Source organism: Pygocentrus nattereri, chromosome 4, assembly GCF_015220715.1.
Source record: "Pygocentrus nattereri isolate fPygNat1 chromosome 4, fPygNat1.pri, whole genome shotgun sequence".
Lineage (NCBI taxonomy): Eukaryota > Metazoa > Chordata > Actinopteri > Characiformes > Serrasalmidae > Pygocentrus > Pygocentrus nattereri.
The window spans coordinates 48,047,358-48,061,310 of NC_051214.1; the positions used below are offsets into that span (position 1 = coordinate 48,047,358).

At 43.4% G+C, this 13,953-nt stretch overlaps 1 protein-coding gene across 2 annotated transcripts; it reads right to left on the bottom strand.

Annotated features, from left to right (window-relative positions):
- Positions 1 to 3,609: 3,609 nt before the first annotated feature.
- Positions 3,610 to 13,866, bottom strand: LOC108426260. 2 transcript variants are annotated; one of them, XM_017695614.2, is made up of 5 exons: positions 12,969 to 13,866; positions 12,620 to 12,897; positions 12,388 to 12,423; positions 11,720 to 11,779; positions 3,610 to 5,487 (listed from the first exon to the last, which is right to left on the bottom strand). In XM_017695614.2, the coding sequence occupies exons 2-5, from the start codon at positions 12,891 to 12,893 to the stop codon at positions 4,355 to 4,357; spliced, it is 1,503 nt and encodes a 500-aa protein (XP_017551103.1). In that variant the 5' UTR covers positions 12,894 to 12,897; positions 12,969 to 13,866; the 3' UTR covers positions 3,610 to 4,354. The 2 variants fall into 2 exon arrangements, with proteins under 2 accessions (XP_017551103.1, XP_037393617.1); XM_037537720.1 differs by having other exon boundaries at positions 12,620 to 13,866.
- Positions 13,867 to 13,953: the final 87 nt, after the last annotated feature.

Genomic DNA, 13,953 nt, shown 5'->3' on the forward strand with positions numbered 1-13,953 from the left:
GACAGACTCACACATACACTCAGGCCCAGGGGCAATTTACCATGTCAGTTGGCCTGACTGCATGTCTGGACTGTGGGAGGAAACTGGAGAACCCAGAGGAAACCCACGCAGACACGGGGAGAACATGCAGAAATTCATGTTTGGTTTTTTATATATATATATATATATATACACATACATACATACATACATACACACACACACACACACACACACATACATATATATACATACACACATATACAGGATCTTAAAGATTTAACTGGTCAACAACAGCAGATGGCCATCTAAATGCTTTAGATGGATTTAATTTTGAATATATATATATATATATATATATATATATATATATATATATATATATATATATATATATATATATATATATATATTCAAAATTAAGGGGGGCTTACATTTGTTTTACTATCCCTGCTGAAAAAAGAACAATTACAAACCATTAGGATTAGAATCTGAAGCTTAATGGTTACCATTAGAGACCACTACTTTCCTCTAGAACACATTTAAATCCATCTAAAGCATTTAGATGGCCATCTGCCGTTGTTGACCAGTTAAATCTTTAAGATCCTGTATGTTGTGATATCAACCCATCAAAAAAGCCACACTTTATAAAACCCTCAGGAAGCAACAGAAACAATGGATGTTTTTTTTCCATAAATAAAATACCAGTGCTACCAAAAGAATGTTCTGTGAAAGTGGGAGCTCCACCCGTTCTTATTCTGATCCTTTACCCAATTAATGCCTAAATACGCTGCTTTTCTGGGCTGAAAAAAAACAGCAGCAAAGGCATTCATGCATTATTTCAAACAGATCATTTCAGTTCCTTGTATTATATTTAACTTGAACAAATTTGTGAAAGATCTAAACTAGAAGAAAGTCCGTCACATCGTAAATTAAGAGCGTAAACCACACAGCTCCTTTTTGTGATGTACATCCCAAAACCTTATTTTATTTATTTCCTCCCTGTGATTTTGCTAAAATGTTTTGGAAAGACTGTGGATGATCATATTGATGCTGATTTTTCTCCATATCTGGAAAAAGTTTTGTTTGATTTTAATAATGCTTGTAAAGATGAAGCTAAACATCGTTATTAACTTTGCAGAGAAACAGCCCCAAAGCATGATGTTGCCACCCCCATGCTTCACAAACTTGACGAGCTGTGTTTGTACCAATCAGTTCTACTTTGGTCTCATCTGACCATATGACATTCTCCCAATCCTCTTCCGGAACATCCAAATGCACTCTAGCAAACTTCAGATGCGCTCGCCTGAAGTTTGAAGTGCCCGTCTGGCACCGCAAGATCTGAGTCCCTGGCGGCGTCGTGTGTTACTGACAGTAGCCTTTGTAACGTTGGTCCCAGCTTTCTGAAGGTCATTCACTAGGTCCCCCCGTGTGGTTCTGGGATTTCTGCTCACCGTTCTTGTGATCATTTTGACCCCACAGGCTGAGATCTTGCGTGGAGTCCCTGATCGAGGGAGATTAGCAATGGTCTTGTAGGTCTTCCATTTTCTGATTATTGCTCCCACAGTAGATTTCTTCACACCAAGCTGCTTGCCTATTGCAGATTCAGTCTTCCCAGCCTGGTGCAGGGCTACAATCTTGCTTCTGGTGTCCTTCAACAGCTCTTTGGTCTTCACCATAGTGGCGTTTGGAGTCTGACGGTTTGAGGTTGTGGACAGGTGTCTTTTATACAGATAACGAGGTCAAACAGGTGCCATTAATACAGGTAAGGAGTGGAGGACAGAGGAACCTCTTAAAGAAGAAGTTACAGGTCTGTGGCAGCCAGAAATCTTGCTTGTTTGTAGGTGAGCAAATACTTATTTTCCACCATTATTTGCAAATAAATTCTTTAAAAATCAGACGATGTGATTCTCTGATTTTTTTTTTCTCATTTTGTCTCTCATAGTTGAGGTCTACCTGTGATGTCAATTACAGGCCTCTCTCATCTTTTTAAGTGGGAGAACTTGCACAATTGGTGACTGTCTAAATCCATTTTTTCCCCACTGTAAATGTATAAGGCGCCTCAACCTTTCCTGTTGGACTCCTCAGCTTGGTGTAAGGTTGGATGTAAGGTCAGGTGGACTATCAACCTGCAGAAACAAAGGCACACACACACACACACACACACACACACACACACATAGAGAACATACCCAGCACCCAAACAGTGCCAGACCTGCACATAACATACTTATACACTAAAACCTCTAAATAAAGTACAATATATGGACGATATGCGATATAAGGACGAATGCTTTAATGAGTCAGTCATTTTACACTTCATAAGGCAATAAAAACAAATTCAAGGACATGAACAACCTGCATTTTGAAACAAGCTCTGCTCCAACGGCTCTGTTTACAGTCATTTTCTTGGTGCTGTTTTTTCTCTTTTGCGTCATTCCTGCGCAGAGAAGGCCTGGAAGGATCTGCATCTGATGCGTCCTCGAAATCACTCAGAACACAGGCTGCATTTCTAGGCTGTATACAAAGGGTCCTTCTCTTTCAGTGACGTGGTGGCCGAGAGATGCAGCCTTCCTTGGCTTTGGAATGCGGCTAATATAAGTTCTTTGTCTGCACTGCAGTGATTCACAACTCGAGTCTAAAGTCGAGTCCGACTCCTTTGTATTTTAATCAAGGCGGCTCCAGAGCTAAAGGGATACAGCCGAGATTAACAGAGTTTACCCAATTTGCAGATGAGATGATGATAGGAGATAATAATGAGATGAAAGGGTCAACACAACTGCATGATGTTCCCAGATCAAGACTGGAAGCTGTTCCTGGGACTGCATAATATACTAAGAAGCTTAATGTGGTAGGAAAGCTAAACATTCCTACTACTGTTATTATTAAATGTACTAGCTAGGTAGGTGCAAATAAGCTAAAAGCTTCACTTACATAACTTTGTTACTGTGGACGAAACCAGTCCTGCGTGTTCGTTGATGCAAAATAAATGAGACGAGTAGATCAGACTGAAGTGAAACAAACGGTTTTATTACGGAATTCTGGAGAGGTTACAAACAGAGAACATGCATCATGTATCTCCCAAGTCAGCTCTGACCCCTTCTCATCTGACTCCCTTTTTATAGTCGCATGACCGCTCCTTCCTTACCCCAGCCTACATAACATACTTACATAACTTTGCTACTTAAATGTATAAAAAAAAAAGTTGGAAAAATAGAAACGCGTCAGTCTCGACTGCATATGTGGACATATTTCTACATTGTGCTCTATTTACACAAAGTTAGGTTAGTTCATCATTTATGTTGAACAGACTCTCCCAAAGTTTTACGCTGCTGCGCTGACGTTGAACCGCGTGCTGCACTGGGTCGGTATGACCAACAGGTCAAAACCAGCTCTAAACAAAGTGACCGCTGGGCCCTGATTGGTGCTCTGGCTTTGCGCTTCTTTCGTTTTGACATGTTACGTATTTATACACACAGAAACCAAAAGGAACGACAGATTTCTCAGAATGTAGGAGGAAAAAGTCGGATATTAGACTCTGAAATGTAGCGGAGTGAAAGGAAAAAGTCGCCCAGAACGGAGAAACTTCAGTACAGATACACCAAAAATACTAAAGTACAGAAACTCATTACATTTACTCAGTTACTGTCCACCACTAGGGGTGTGTGTGTGTAGATCCCCAGCATAGCAGGCAGGTGTTACCCACTACACTACACCAACCACTTGGTTTTGTGTGATTGAAGATGAGGACTTGTCACATGTTTACACATAAATCTGCAGGTTCCCCTACGCTGCACTGAAGAACAGAGGTGTTGGAGTCTGCTAAAGAGGTCACTGCTAGGTCCAGCACTCCCACGACACCGATCCTGCCACCAACATCGCCAGTTTTGGACAAGACGATACAACTTTGAAAACGAAGCATTTGTTGAAGAAGAATGGCAAGAAAGTCTTTGCTTGTCAAGGACATCACTGTTGTTGTTGAGTGAGCTGCTTCGTCTGCACGTTGAAGAGCAGACAACTGTAATGAAATCGCCTGTCAGTGTTAGAAAAGTCGCCCGCATGCCCTGCTGTGGAGCAGATGAGGGGAGATCACGCCAGACGTCAAACGTTTGGATTGTCAAGACAGCTGGTTTTGAAAATGTTAAGGCAAGTGTGTGAAGCAATTGAATCACACTACACTACATTATGTTCTGGCATGCTCTTTAGCGGCCTGACAGTTTTCATTTTCATGAATTTTCTTTTCAGGGCTTGTGTGGACAGAATGAAAGGGGAAAAAATGTCTTTGTATGTGTGGAGATGTGCAGAACAAACAGGCATTTACTGCATAGAGACTTCAAATCCCAATCAAATATGACATGGAACGCAGGTAAATGAATCACTCTGCCTGTGAGTCCACGACGTCAGCGCCGTAGAGATCTTTAGTGGTTGTGATGAGAGAGTCGAACATCTCTCTCTGCAGGTTCTTGAACAATATTAGAGTCGGGACAAAGACTTCAAACACCAACCTTTCACACAGTTTTATAGTGGCTTCAAAAGACGGGTCATAATGAATGACTTTTTCTTCCTGATTGATGAGCACTGCACTCTGAACACCACAGACCCACATATGATAATTGAGGGAAATTCTAGTGTCCTTTAAGAGGTTTTTCTTGGCAGCCTCATTCTTCTTATCAGGGACAATGATCTGTCTTACTCCAGTTTGGGGGTCTGTATACACCATGACCTTTTCTGCAATGAAGCACGGGTACTCACTGTGCACCACTTGATTTTTAATTGAAATGCAGTCGAACGTTTTTTTGACGTTTTCCTTACTGTGGCATTTTTTCTTTACCCATTCACACAGCAGCCTGTGATGTTTATTCAACTTGTTTTCTTTCTGATCTTGTGGCGTTTTGTCTTTTTCTGCTGCCCGGTCACTGAGCTCCTGTGGCGTTTTGTCTTTTTCTGCTGCCCGGTCACTGAGCTCCTGTGTCATCGTGTCTTTATCTGCTGCCTGGTCACTGACCTCCTGTGTCATTGTGTCTTTATCTGCTGCCCAGTCTTTCCTGTTCTCCTCTGCCTCATGAGGCTCACTGCTGCCCAGTCCGGAATCATACTGCATGTTTGCACTCACAATCTGCTGCATGTCCACAGTGGTGCCCTCTGGTGGTGCGTCATCTTCTAAATCAGGCTTTGGAGGTTTTCTTTGGAGTTTTTTTGCTTGCTTTCGAACATTTTGAGGCCTCAGCTCTGCATCTCTCTCAAAAAACAAATCTACCGCAATGTCAGGAAACTCCACACCCTGTGACTGTAAAAATAACTTAAGTTTTCGGTTACTGTCAATTTTTTTAACCTCACTGATGCTGAAATAAAAACTTTTTTTCAGCTTCTTATCTTTCAGGTTTTCTTTCAGTGCCTCCATTTGACCACCTGCAAGTTTGGCTTTCAGCTCATCAGTGTGTTTCTGGCTGTTTTCCAAATCAGAGACCCATTTTTCCATGCTGGCAAAGGTGAACAGGGTCTTGAGATCTGTTTAAGAAAACACTGATGTTAACAGATTGCAGATTAGATTGAACATTTTTAAAGCTGGTGAGATGTTTTGATGTTAATATGATGTAAATAACGAATCAGAAATCAGAATGAATTTGTCTGTCTTAATGTAACATATTGCAAGCAATATATACACACACACACATTATATATAGTTAAGTGATACTTTTTTAATCCCACAAATGGGGAAATTCCACCTCCACCATCTGTGAAGTGAAACACCACATACACACTAGTGAATACACACACACTAGGGGGCAGTGAGCACACTTGCCCAGAGCGGTGGGCAGCCCTATCCACGGCGCCCGGGGAGCAATTGGGGGTTAGGTGTCTTGCTCAAGGACACCTCAGTCATGGACTGTCGGCGCTGGGGATCGAACCGGCAACCTTCTGGTCAAAGGGCCAGTTCCCTGACCTCCAGCCCACGACTGCCCCCATTTTAAGATGTAGATGAAGCAAAGTTGTCAACTCTAATTAGTTTGTCCTGTTGCAAAACACTGAAGGTAAACAGTTTCCATCAGGGAGAACCGAGTGGCTCTGAAATCACTTTTTACACACAAGCAAAGTTTCAGTTTCAGATTTATTTACAACTTAGTTCCAAGTTTAAGTTGAATAAAAACTGGCTTTAAACTCAGGATCACAGATGAGCTCCTTTACTATGTTGATCTGTAGGCGTCTGTTCATAAACATAAACCAGCCCAAACTCATTTACTATAAAATGAAATGGTGTTTGTAGAAATTCAGAAAAAAGCCGCGTCAGTCTCGACTGCATATGTGGACATATTTCTATATTGTGGTCTAAGGCAAAGTTATTCTTAAACTGTGATCTTCAGTGTGTGGATCATATTTTAATTAGAGAAACGTAATGTAAGTGTATTTTTCTTTGATCAATTCAGATATAAAAAGCTATAAACATCAGCGTTAATAAAAATTCAAGCTCGCGCTGTGACTGTAACACGGTAACGTAAACAGCTCGCGGCAGCCGGGCGGTGGTTGTTGTTGTTTACGTTTTCCGCTTGTTCGCTTTTTTAAGGTTTAATTTTAATTTTATTCCCGATTTAAAACTCGTTTTCCAGGGGGAAGCAGCCGCCGCGGAGCTCGAGTTTCTTCTTCGCCAGTTTCTCGATCGAATTCTCCGTTCCACCTTAAATGGCGCTGCATTTAGTGGAATCAAACTGGAGGACGATTTAAGGTGGAACGGAGAATTCAGACAAGAAACTAGCGACCTTAAGCCTCGTGTACCCGCGGTGTGTTTGTGACTAAGGCACGAAGCAGTTAAGGTGGCTAAGCTCAGGCCAGCCAGCCAAGTTTGGGTCAGAACTTGAGTTTAACACGGACTTCATTTCCATGAAGTTTCATCGGTTTCCGGTCCAGCCGGACTCTCAAACCCCAGCGTCTGGACATCAAAGCTGTATCACAGCGCGGCTTCTCTAATGATGGTCAGATTTACTGTCCAATAACAGCACATTTTACTGCCCCACTTCACCCGCCGCCCTCAGACGCTCATGGTTTCATTTTTATTTCAGAAGTCCTTCAAAGTGCTTTACAAATGAGAAAATAGAGCCGAAAAATAGAGTTTTTTAAAAAAAATACACAAAACAGAAAGAAAAACGGAATTCAAATATGATTTAAAAAATTAAAAGAGAAAATCACTGAATTAAAAATCACATTATGATTCAATTAGAAAGTTAAAAAGCCTCATTAGAAATTAAAAGTTAGATTAGGATAAAAAAATTACTCTTAATGTAGCTACTTAATTCCTCACTATAAGGGCTTGAATTTTACAGGCTGCTCATTCACTGTGTAGGTCCCTCGGTCAGAGGGCAGTGGCGTCATAGCAGAACAAAACCAAGGCGCGACGCCACGCCCACTGTGACGTCACACGCCGCGCGTTCTCTCTCATTTCAAGTTTGCCGCTTGAACTGTGCACATGATCTTCGCGAACACTCGTGGGTCCTAGGCATGGACCCACTGCCTCAGCAGAGGAGGGAAAAGAAGCGGAAGGGCCAGGCGGTGGTCACCTTTCTGCGGATGGTTCTCCTTCTGAACTGCTGTAGAGGTGGAGCTTCAGGACAGGACCAGGAGGAGGACCAGAATGAGCGCCGCAGGACCAGTCACGCTGGGAACCCCAGAAGAACATGCGCGCCGACACAGAAAAAAACGAAGAAAGCCCTCGGCCTGTTCGCCAAACGGGAGGCTGGAAAAAACGGACGGAATGAGAAAGGAGGGGGCGGCGATGGACAGAATGATGGCACTGAACCAAGTTCACGGGAAGCTCCTCCACGCAGACAGACGTCCTCCACTAACCACAAGAGCGCGTCTGAGTGGAGACTGCCTGGTGTTCCTGCAGCAGCAACGACTCAGAGCAGCACTGGAAAGTGTAAGAAAGTCACTTCGGCACCAGAGCTGCATGAGCTGAGTGCAGGACCGTCCCGCCATGAAGACCCCCGTGATCAGACCATCCTGGCCTCTCAGGTGATTGATGAGCTAAACAGGCTTCCAGTGCTCTTTTGCAGCTGTGAAAAACATGGCAAAAGCATGAAAATAACAGTGCAACCTCAGCAGCACGAGCCAAAACCAGGACCATCACACCTTGAAGACCCCTGTGATCACATCATCCAGTTCCCACAGGTGACTGATGACCTAAACAGGCTTCCAGTGCTCTTTGGTAGCTGTGAAAAACATGGCAAAAGCATGAAAGAAACAGTGCAACCTCAGCAGCACGAGCCAAAACCAGGACCATCACACCTTGAAGACCCCCGTGATCACATCTTCCAGTTCCCACAGGTGACTGATGAACTAAACAGGCTTCCAGTGCTCTTTGGCAGCTGTGAGAAACATGGCAAAAGCATGAAAGAAACAGTGCAACCTCAGCAGCACGAGCCAAAACCAGGACCATCAGACCTTGAAGACCCCCGTGATCGCATCATCCAGTTCCCACAGGTGACTGATGAACTAAACAGGCTTCCAGTGCTCTTTGGCAGCTGTGAGAAACATGTCAAAAGCATGAAAGAAACAGTGCAACCTCAGCAGCACGAGCCAAAACCAGGACCATCACACCTTGAAGACCCCCGTGATCACATCATCCAGTTCCCACAGGTGACTGATGAACTAAACAGGCTTCCAGTGCTCTTTGGCAGCTGTGAGAAACATGTCAAAAGCATGAAAGAAACAGTGCAACCTCAGCAGCACGAGCCAAAACCAGGACCATCACACCATGAAGACCCTCATGATCACATCATCCTGTTCCCACAGGTGATTGATAAGCTGAACAGGGTTCCAGTGCTCTTCGGCAGCCGTGAGGAAAAAAGCAAAAGCGAGAGAGAACCCGCTACACTCGAGCAGCATGAGCCGAGAGCAGGACCGTCCCACCTCCGAGATCTTCAGAGCAGCACCATCACGCTTCGTGAGGAGAAGTGCGCCACTCGCGGTGAGAGACGCACTAAAGTGCCTGATGATGTAGCAGTCTGCCTAGAGGACCTCTGCACTGTCACAAAGGAGACCACCAGACAACCGCCAACTCCATCAAAGCTGCAATTCCTGTATTGCTGCTTGTGGTTTCTGATTTTCTTAGGTTATCTGGTTTTTATTGCTTTTACTTCTTTTCATTACTTTCTGGAGCTGTAAGCAAAGACTGACTTCTGCAGTAAAAGAGCCGTGACTGTTAGTGCAGCATAGAGGAAGAAGAAGAAGTAGCAGAAGGGCTGGGTTGGTGGTTCTCCTCTTAAGCTGCTGGAGAGGTGGAACTTCTGAACATGAGGATCAAAATGAGCTCCACAGAACCCTGCACACATGAAATGGGTGCGTTCTGCAGGGAAGCCCTCCGATTGTTCATCTAATCAGGGGATGGGCAGAATTAAAGAGGTGGCCGTGAGAAGCACTCCAATGAAGATGTTGCTCAGCGATGCCACGAAAAATTCCCCATGTCCCTGAACTTCACCAAAGCTGCACATTGTGTTTTTCTGCTTCTTTCTTCTAGTGTTGCTTTCAGTTTGTGTTCTTCCTCAGTTCTGCCATTTCTGACCTGCTGTTCTAATAAAAGTTTGACTTGAGCAATAAAAGAACAGTGACTGTTGATGTTTATATATATGCACACACACACACACACACACACACACACACACACACACGCACGCACGCATGCACGCACGCATGCACATACATGTATGTATGTGCCAAAGTTCATGTATATACATACATTTATAAATATGAATTTTTGCACACAACTGTATGGATTTAGTGAGGCCATATTAAAGGTCTTATATAAACACTATCTGAGAACTTTATTATGATTATTATTAGGAACACCTCCTCGTTTTTACACTCATGTCTACTTTATCAGCTCCACTGACCATATAGGAGCACTTTGTAGTTCTACAGTTACAGACTGTAGTCCATCTACATTCTGCATACTTTGTTACGCTGTTCTTCAATGTTCAGGAAACTCACAGGACCCCCACAGAGCAGGTATTATTTGAGCGTCTATCATTCTCAGCACTGCAGTGACTCTGACGTGGTGGTGGTGTGTTAGTGTGTGTTGCACTGTAAGACACAGCAGTACTACTGGAGTTCTTAAACACGGTGTCCACTCACTGTCCAGTCTATAAAACACACTTACTGTTGTCGTCGCTTGACACTTGTTCGACTACTAAGCCTAGGTATTATTTATGTTTGGTAAAATAAGACGAATTTAACGGTTTGTTGAAGGAAAACAAAAGAATCAAACTAACTAAAAATGTGAGAAGACTCTTCAGATTTCAGAAGTGCAGGTCGTTTATTCTTCTTGAGCATGGAGAATGTTTCCCAAAGGCCTTCGGACAGCACTCACACAGATACAGGGTTTGGACACATAATTTTGGGCCGACATCATATTAAACCCCATGGATTAAGAATGGGATGTCACTCAGGTTCATATGCGTGCACATAACTTTGATTTAACTTTAATTAATTAGTAACGTTTTTCCACATCATCGGGGACAGGGGGCAGTCGTGGGCTGGAGGATAGGGAACCGGCCCTGTGACCGGAAGGTTGCCGGTTCGATCCCCAACACCGACAGTCCATGACTGAGGTGCCCTTGAGCAAGACACCTAACCACCAACTGCTTCCCGGGCACCGTGGATAGGGCTGCCCACCGCTCTGGGCAAGTGTGCTCACTGCCCCCTAGTGTGTGTGTATTCACTAGTGTGTATGTGGTGTTTCACTTCACGGATGGGTTACATGCGGAGGTAAAATAAAGTGCAGTATTTTTTCTCTCTGCATGTTCTTGAATGCTGCTAGAGACGGGGTAAAGACTTCCAAAACAAACCCTTCACACTTTCACACTTTGGGCATATCTACGTCCTTTTTTTAGTATAAAGAATTCATATTCACTGCTCTCCTTGGTATCTGCATGTAGGCCTTCACTTTCCATCAGACTCTCTTCTACCCTGCCTACAGGACCAGGCTCTGCTTCAGGAGATGCTTTGTTAATCAAATCTGAGCCACACTGCATGTTCAAATGCAGCTCTAGATAATTATCATCTTCGTTTAATCGTAGGTGTTGGTTAACGCAGAGAGCTCCTGGTCACTCTGGAACATCTGACGTTTGAGGTGGCACACTTGCCTTTTCAGACAGTGATATGGTGTGAGCTTCAGACTTTTCCTCACTCTGCACTGGATCTGCTGCCAGACCTACACTGGCAGATGGCTCGGCTGCGCATGAATCTTCACCAGAATGCATATCTAGATCACCCTGCGTGTTCATGACCTCCTTGTCGTCTTTGTCTTTACACTCTTGTTGGACAGGTAACCCATTTTGGCCCTGGGCTGGATCGATGGGCTCGGTTGCTTTAATCTTTTGGATTTGGTACACCACCGTGGCTCAGTCTTATTGGCCCCGCAAAATGATTTCAATTTTCTCAATAATATTAGCCATTTCACCATTTACTGCAGTTCCCAGCATGCACTGCGACAGCTTTTTACAGCTCTGACAAAACCTGAATAGGAAAAAGGAGTTAAATGTCTTTAGCTCCTTTTTCGCCATACAGTTCAGAATAAACATTAGGAAGCTTTGTTCTTGCATCTCAGTCAGTTTGTCAGTTCAAATTAACGTTTGTGAAGAGGAACAAATTAGAGTGAACATGTAAAAGTACAGCTGACATTTTTAACAATTAAAGCTTGAACTGATGTTTAAATAATTATAACAGTAACTAGAAAAAACACAAGACTTACTAGGTGCTGCAAGGCCACTGTCTGTCTGATCCACTTCTGCAGAGCTTCTGCACCTCTTTCCTATATGTGTGTGTGAGTGTGTTAATGTGTGTGTGAGTGTTAATATGTGTGAGTCAGTGTGAGTGAGTGTGTGTATTAATGTGTGTGAGTCAGTGTGAGTGTGTTAATGTGAGTGTGTGTTAATGTGTGTGAGTCAGTGTGTGTGTGTTGTGTGTGTGAGAGAGAGAGTATGGGGTGAGATTACTGTCTTTAATGTGAGAGCACAAAGACAAGGTTAAATTATCTATCTATCTATCTATCTATCTATCTATCTATCTATCTCTAATACACAAACAAAACAAACAATATTATATATATATAATTTGGACTTTTAGGGGTGTAGTCTCTTAGGGGGGTACTCACTTTTGTTGCGGGTGGTTTAGACATTAATGGCTGTATATTGAGTTATTTTGAGGGAAGAATAAATTTACACTGTTATATAAGCTGCACACAGACGACTTTTCACTGTGTCAAAGTGTCATTTTCTCAGTGTCGTCCCATCAAAAGATAAACTCAAATATCTGCAGAAATGTGAGGGGTGTACTCACTTTTGTGAAACACTGTAACCTTTACATGACAGAGATATGAAATAATACTGAAAGAGTGATGCACACTTTATAACAACTCACTTGCTGGGGCTTCACTGTCTGCCTCGCTGCTGTTTTCTGTATGAAATACATAATTCAATAATTAATTCCACACATGCCAAGTCAAACTGATCTTAAAACCGTTTATTATTAAGATATCATTCTTGTTCCCTTTACATCTAATGATTCTGAACCTTTGCATCTTTAAGTGAGATACCACTGAGTAAGGGAGGATAAAGAGATCAGCACTGCTGTTAAAGACACACAGGCTTACCCAGCTCTTTAATCACATCAGGCTCATTGTCCTTCAGCCATTGCAGTGTCAACTCCCATCCTCTGGTTGAGTTCAGGTGCTCATAAAGTTTACGCATTTTAGCTTCCTCTGTTTTCTGAGCACGGATCTTACTGACCATTTCTTTAGAAAGAAGGCTCTGCTCAGAGGAACGTGGTTGACTCAGGAAGTCAACCAAACTGTCCACATTTCTCACACGCTCTACAATTCTGCACAGGTGGGTGCGCAGAAAACACTCGGCCTGGGATGCTTTCATAATCCTGTTAGGGTGCAAACAAAATGTGATAGGAAGCAACATTATTAATGCCACATTAATGAAAGGTGGACCTACCTGTGGCGCGGTCGGAGCTCCGGCCTCCTGCTGAACAGCGCGCCTGCGCCGTTTGACTGACGTGCACTTTGGACCTGAGGCGGCAAAAGCAAAACAAACGTTTCTCCGAGGCGGTTCGACAAAAGGCTGCGTTCACACGCAAATGTTATCGCCGACCCGACCGAATCCGCTCCTTTTGCGGACTGAGACTGAGGCGTTTATATGCTCTGCGCTCAGCGAGCTAAGGGACCTCTCTGTTTGCAGATAAATCGGCGCCAAAACAGCGCGCGTGCGTGGAGTACCGCTGAGGGAGGACGTTACTATGACAACGAGCGTCAAGCAGTGGTGCCAACTCAGCGACTTTTCGGACCCTCTAGCGACTTTGTTTGAAAAAGAAAAGCGATTAGCGACTTTTCTGGTGTTATTCGAGACTTTTGGAGACTCTGAGGTGAACACACATGCGGGCGTCCCACAGCGGTCACAGCGCTCTGCCTCACAGGCAGAGGACACCCACGGCCACGCTGCACATGAACTGCGCATGCCCGAAGCCGCCGCTGACTAAAAATAAATAGAGGAGGAGGGTCGGTGGTGTTTATCAGGTTTAACTGAGATTCATCTTTAACCTGCTGCCAGCTTGACTTAAGCTTAAGACTTTCTTTGTGATTGAAAACATCTTCAGCTCATTCATTATATTATTTATACACAACCCTAATTAATATTAATTACATTGATTAGTCATTATTTGCTGCAGTTTCAGATTCTTAGGTGTTATTCCAGCATTAATTACTTCTTCCTCAAGGCTTCAAAAGAAGTGGAGCACATTAGTAAAACCGAAATCTGTCAGGACTGAAAATGAAACTCTTCTCTTTCGGTTCTGATTTACCAGAAACTGTTGCAGAAAAGTCTGACTTCACTTGGAGCAGATAACCATCAAACTCTGAGTTACACAACACGACATCCTGTCTCTGCCTTTTCCATTTCTCAGGAAAAGAAAACGATACTGCAC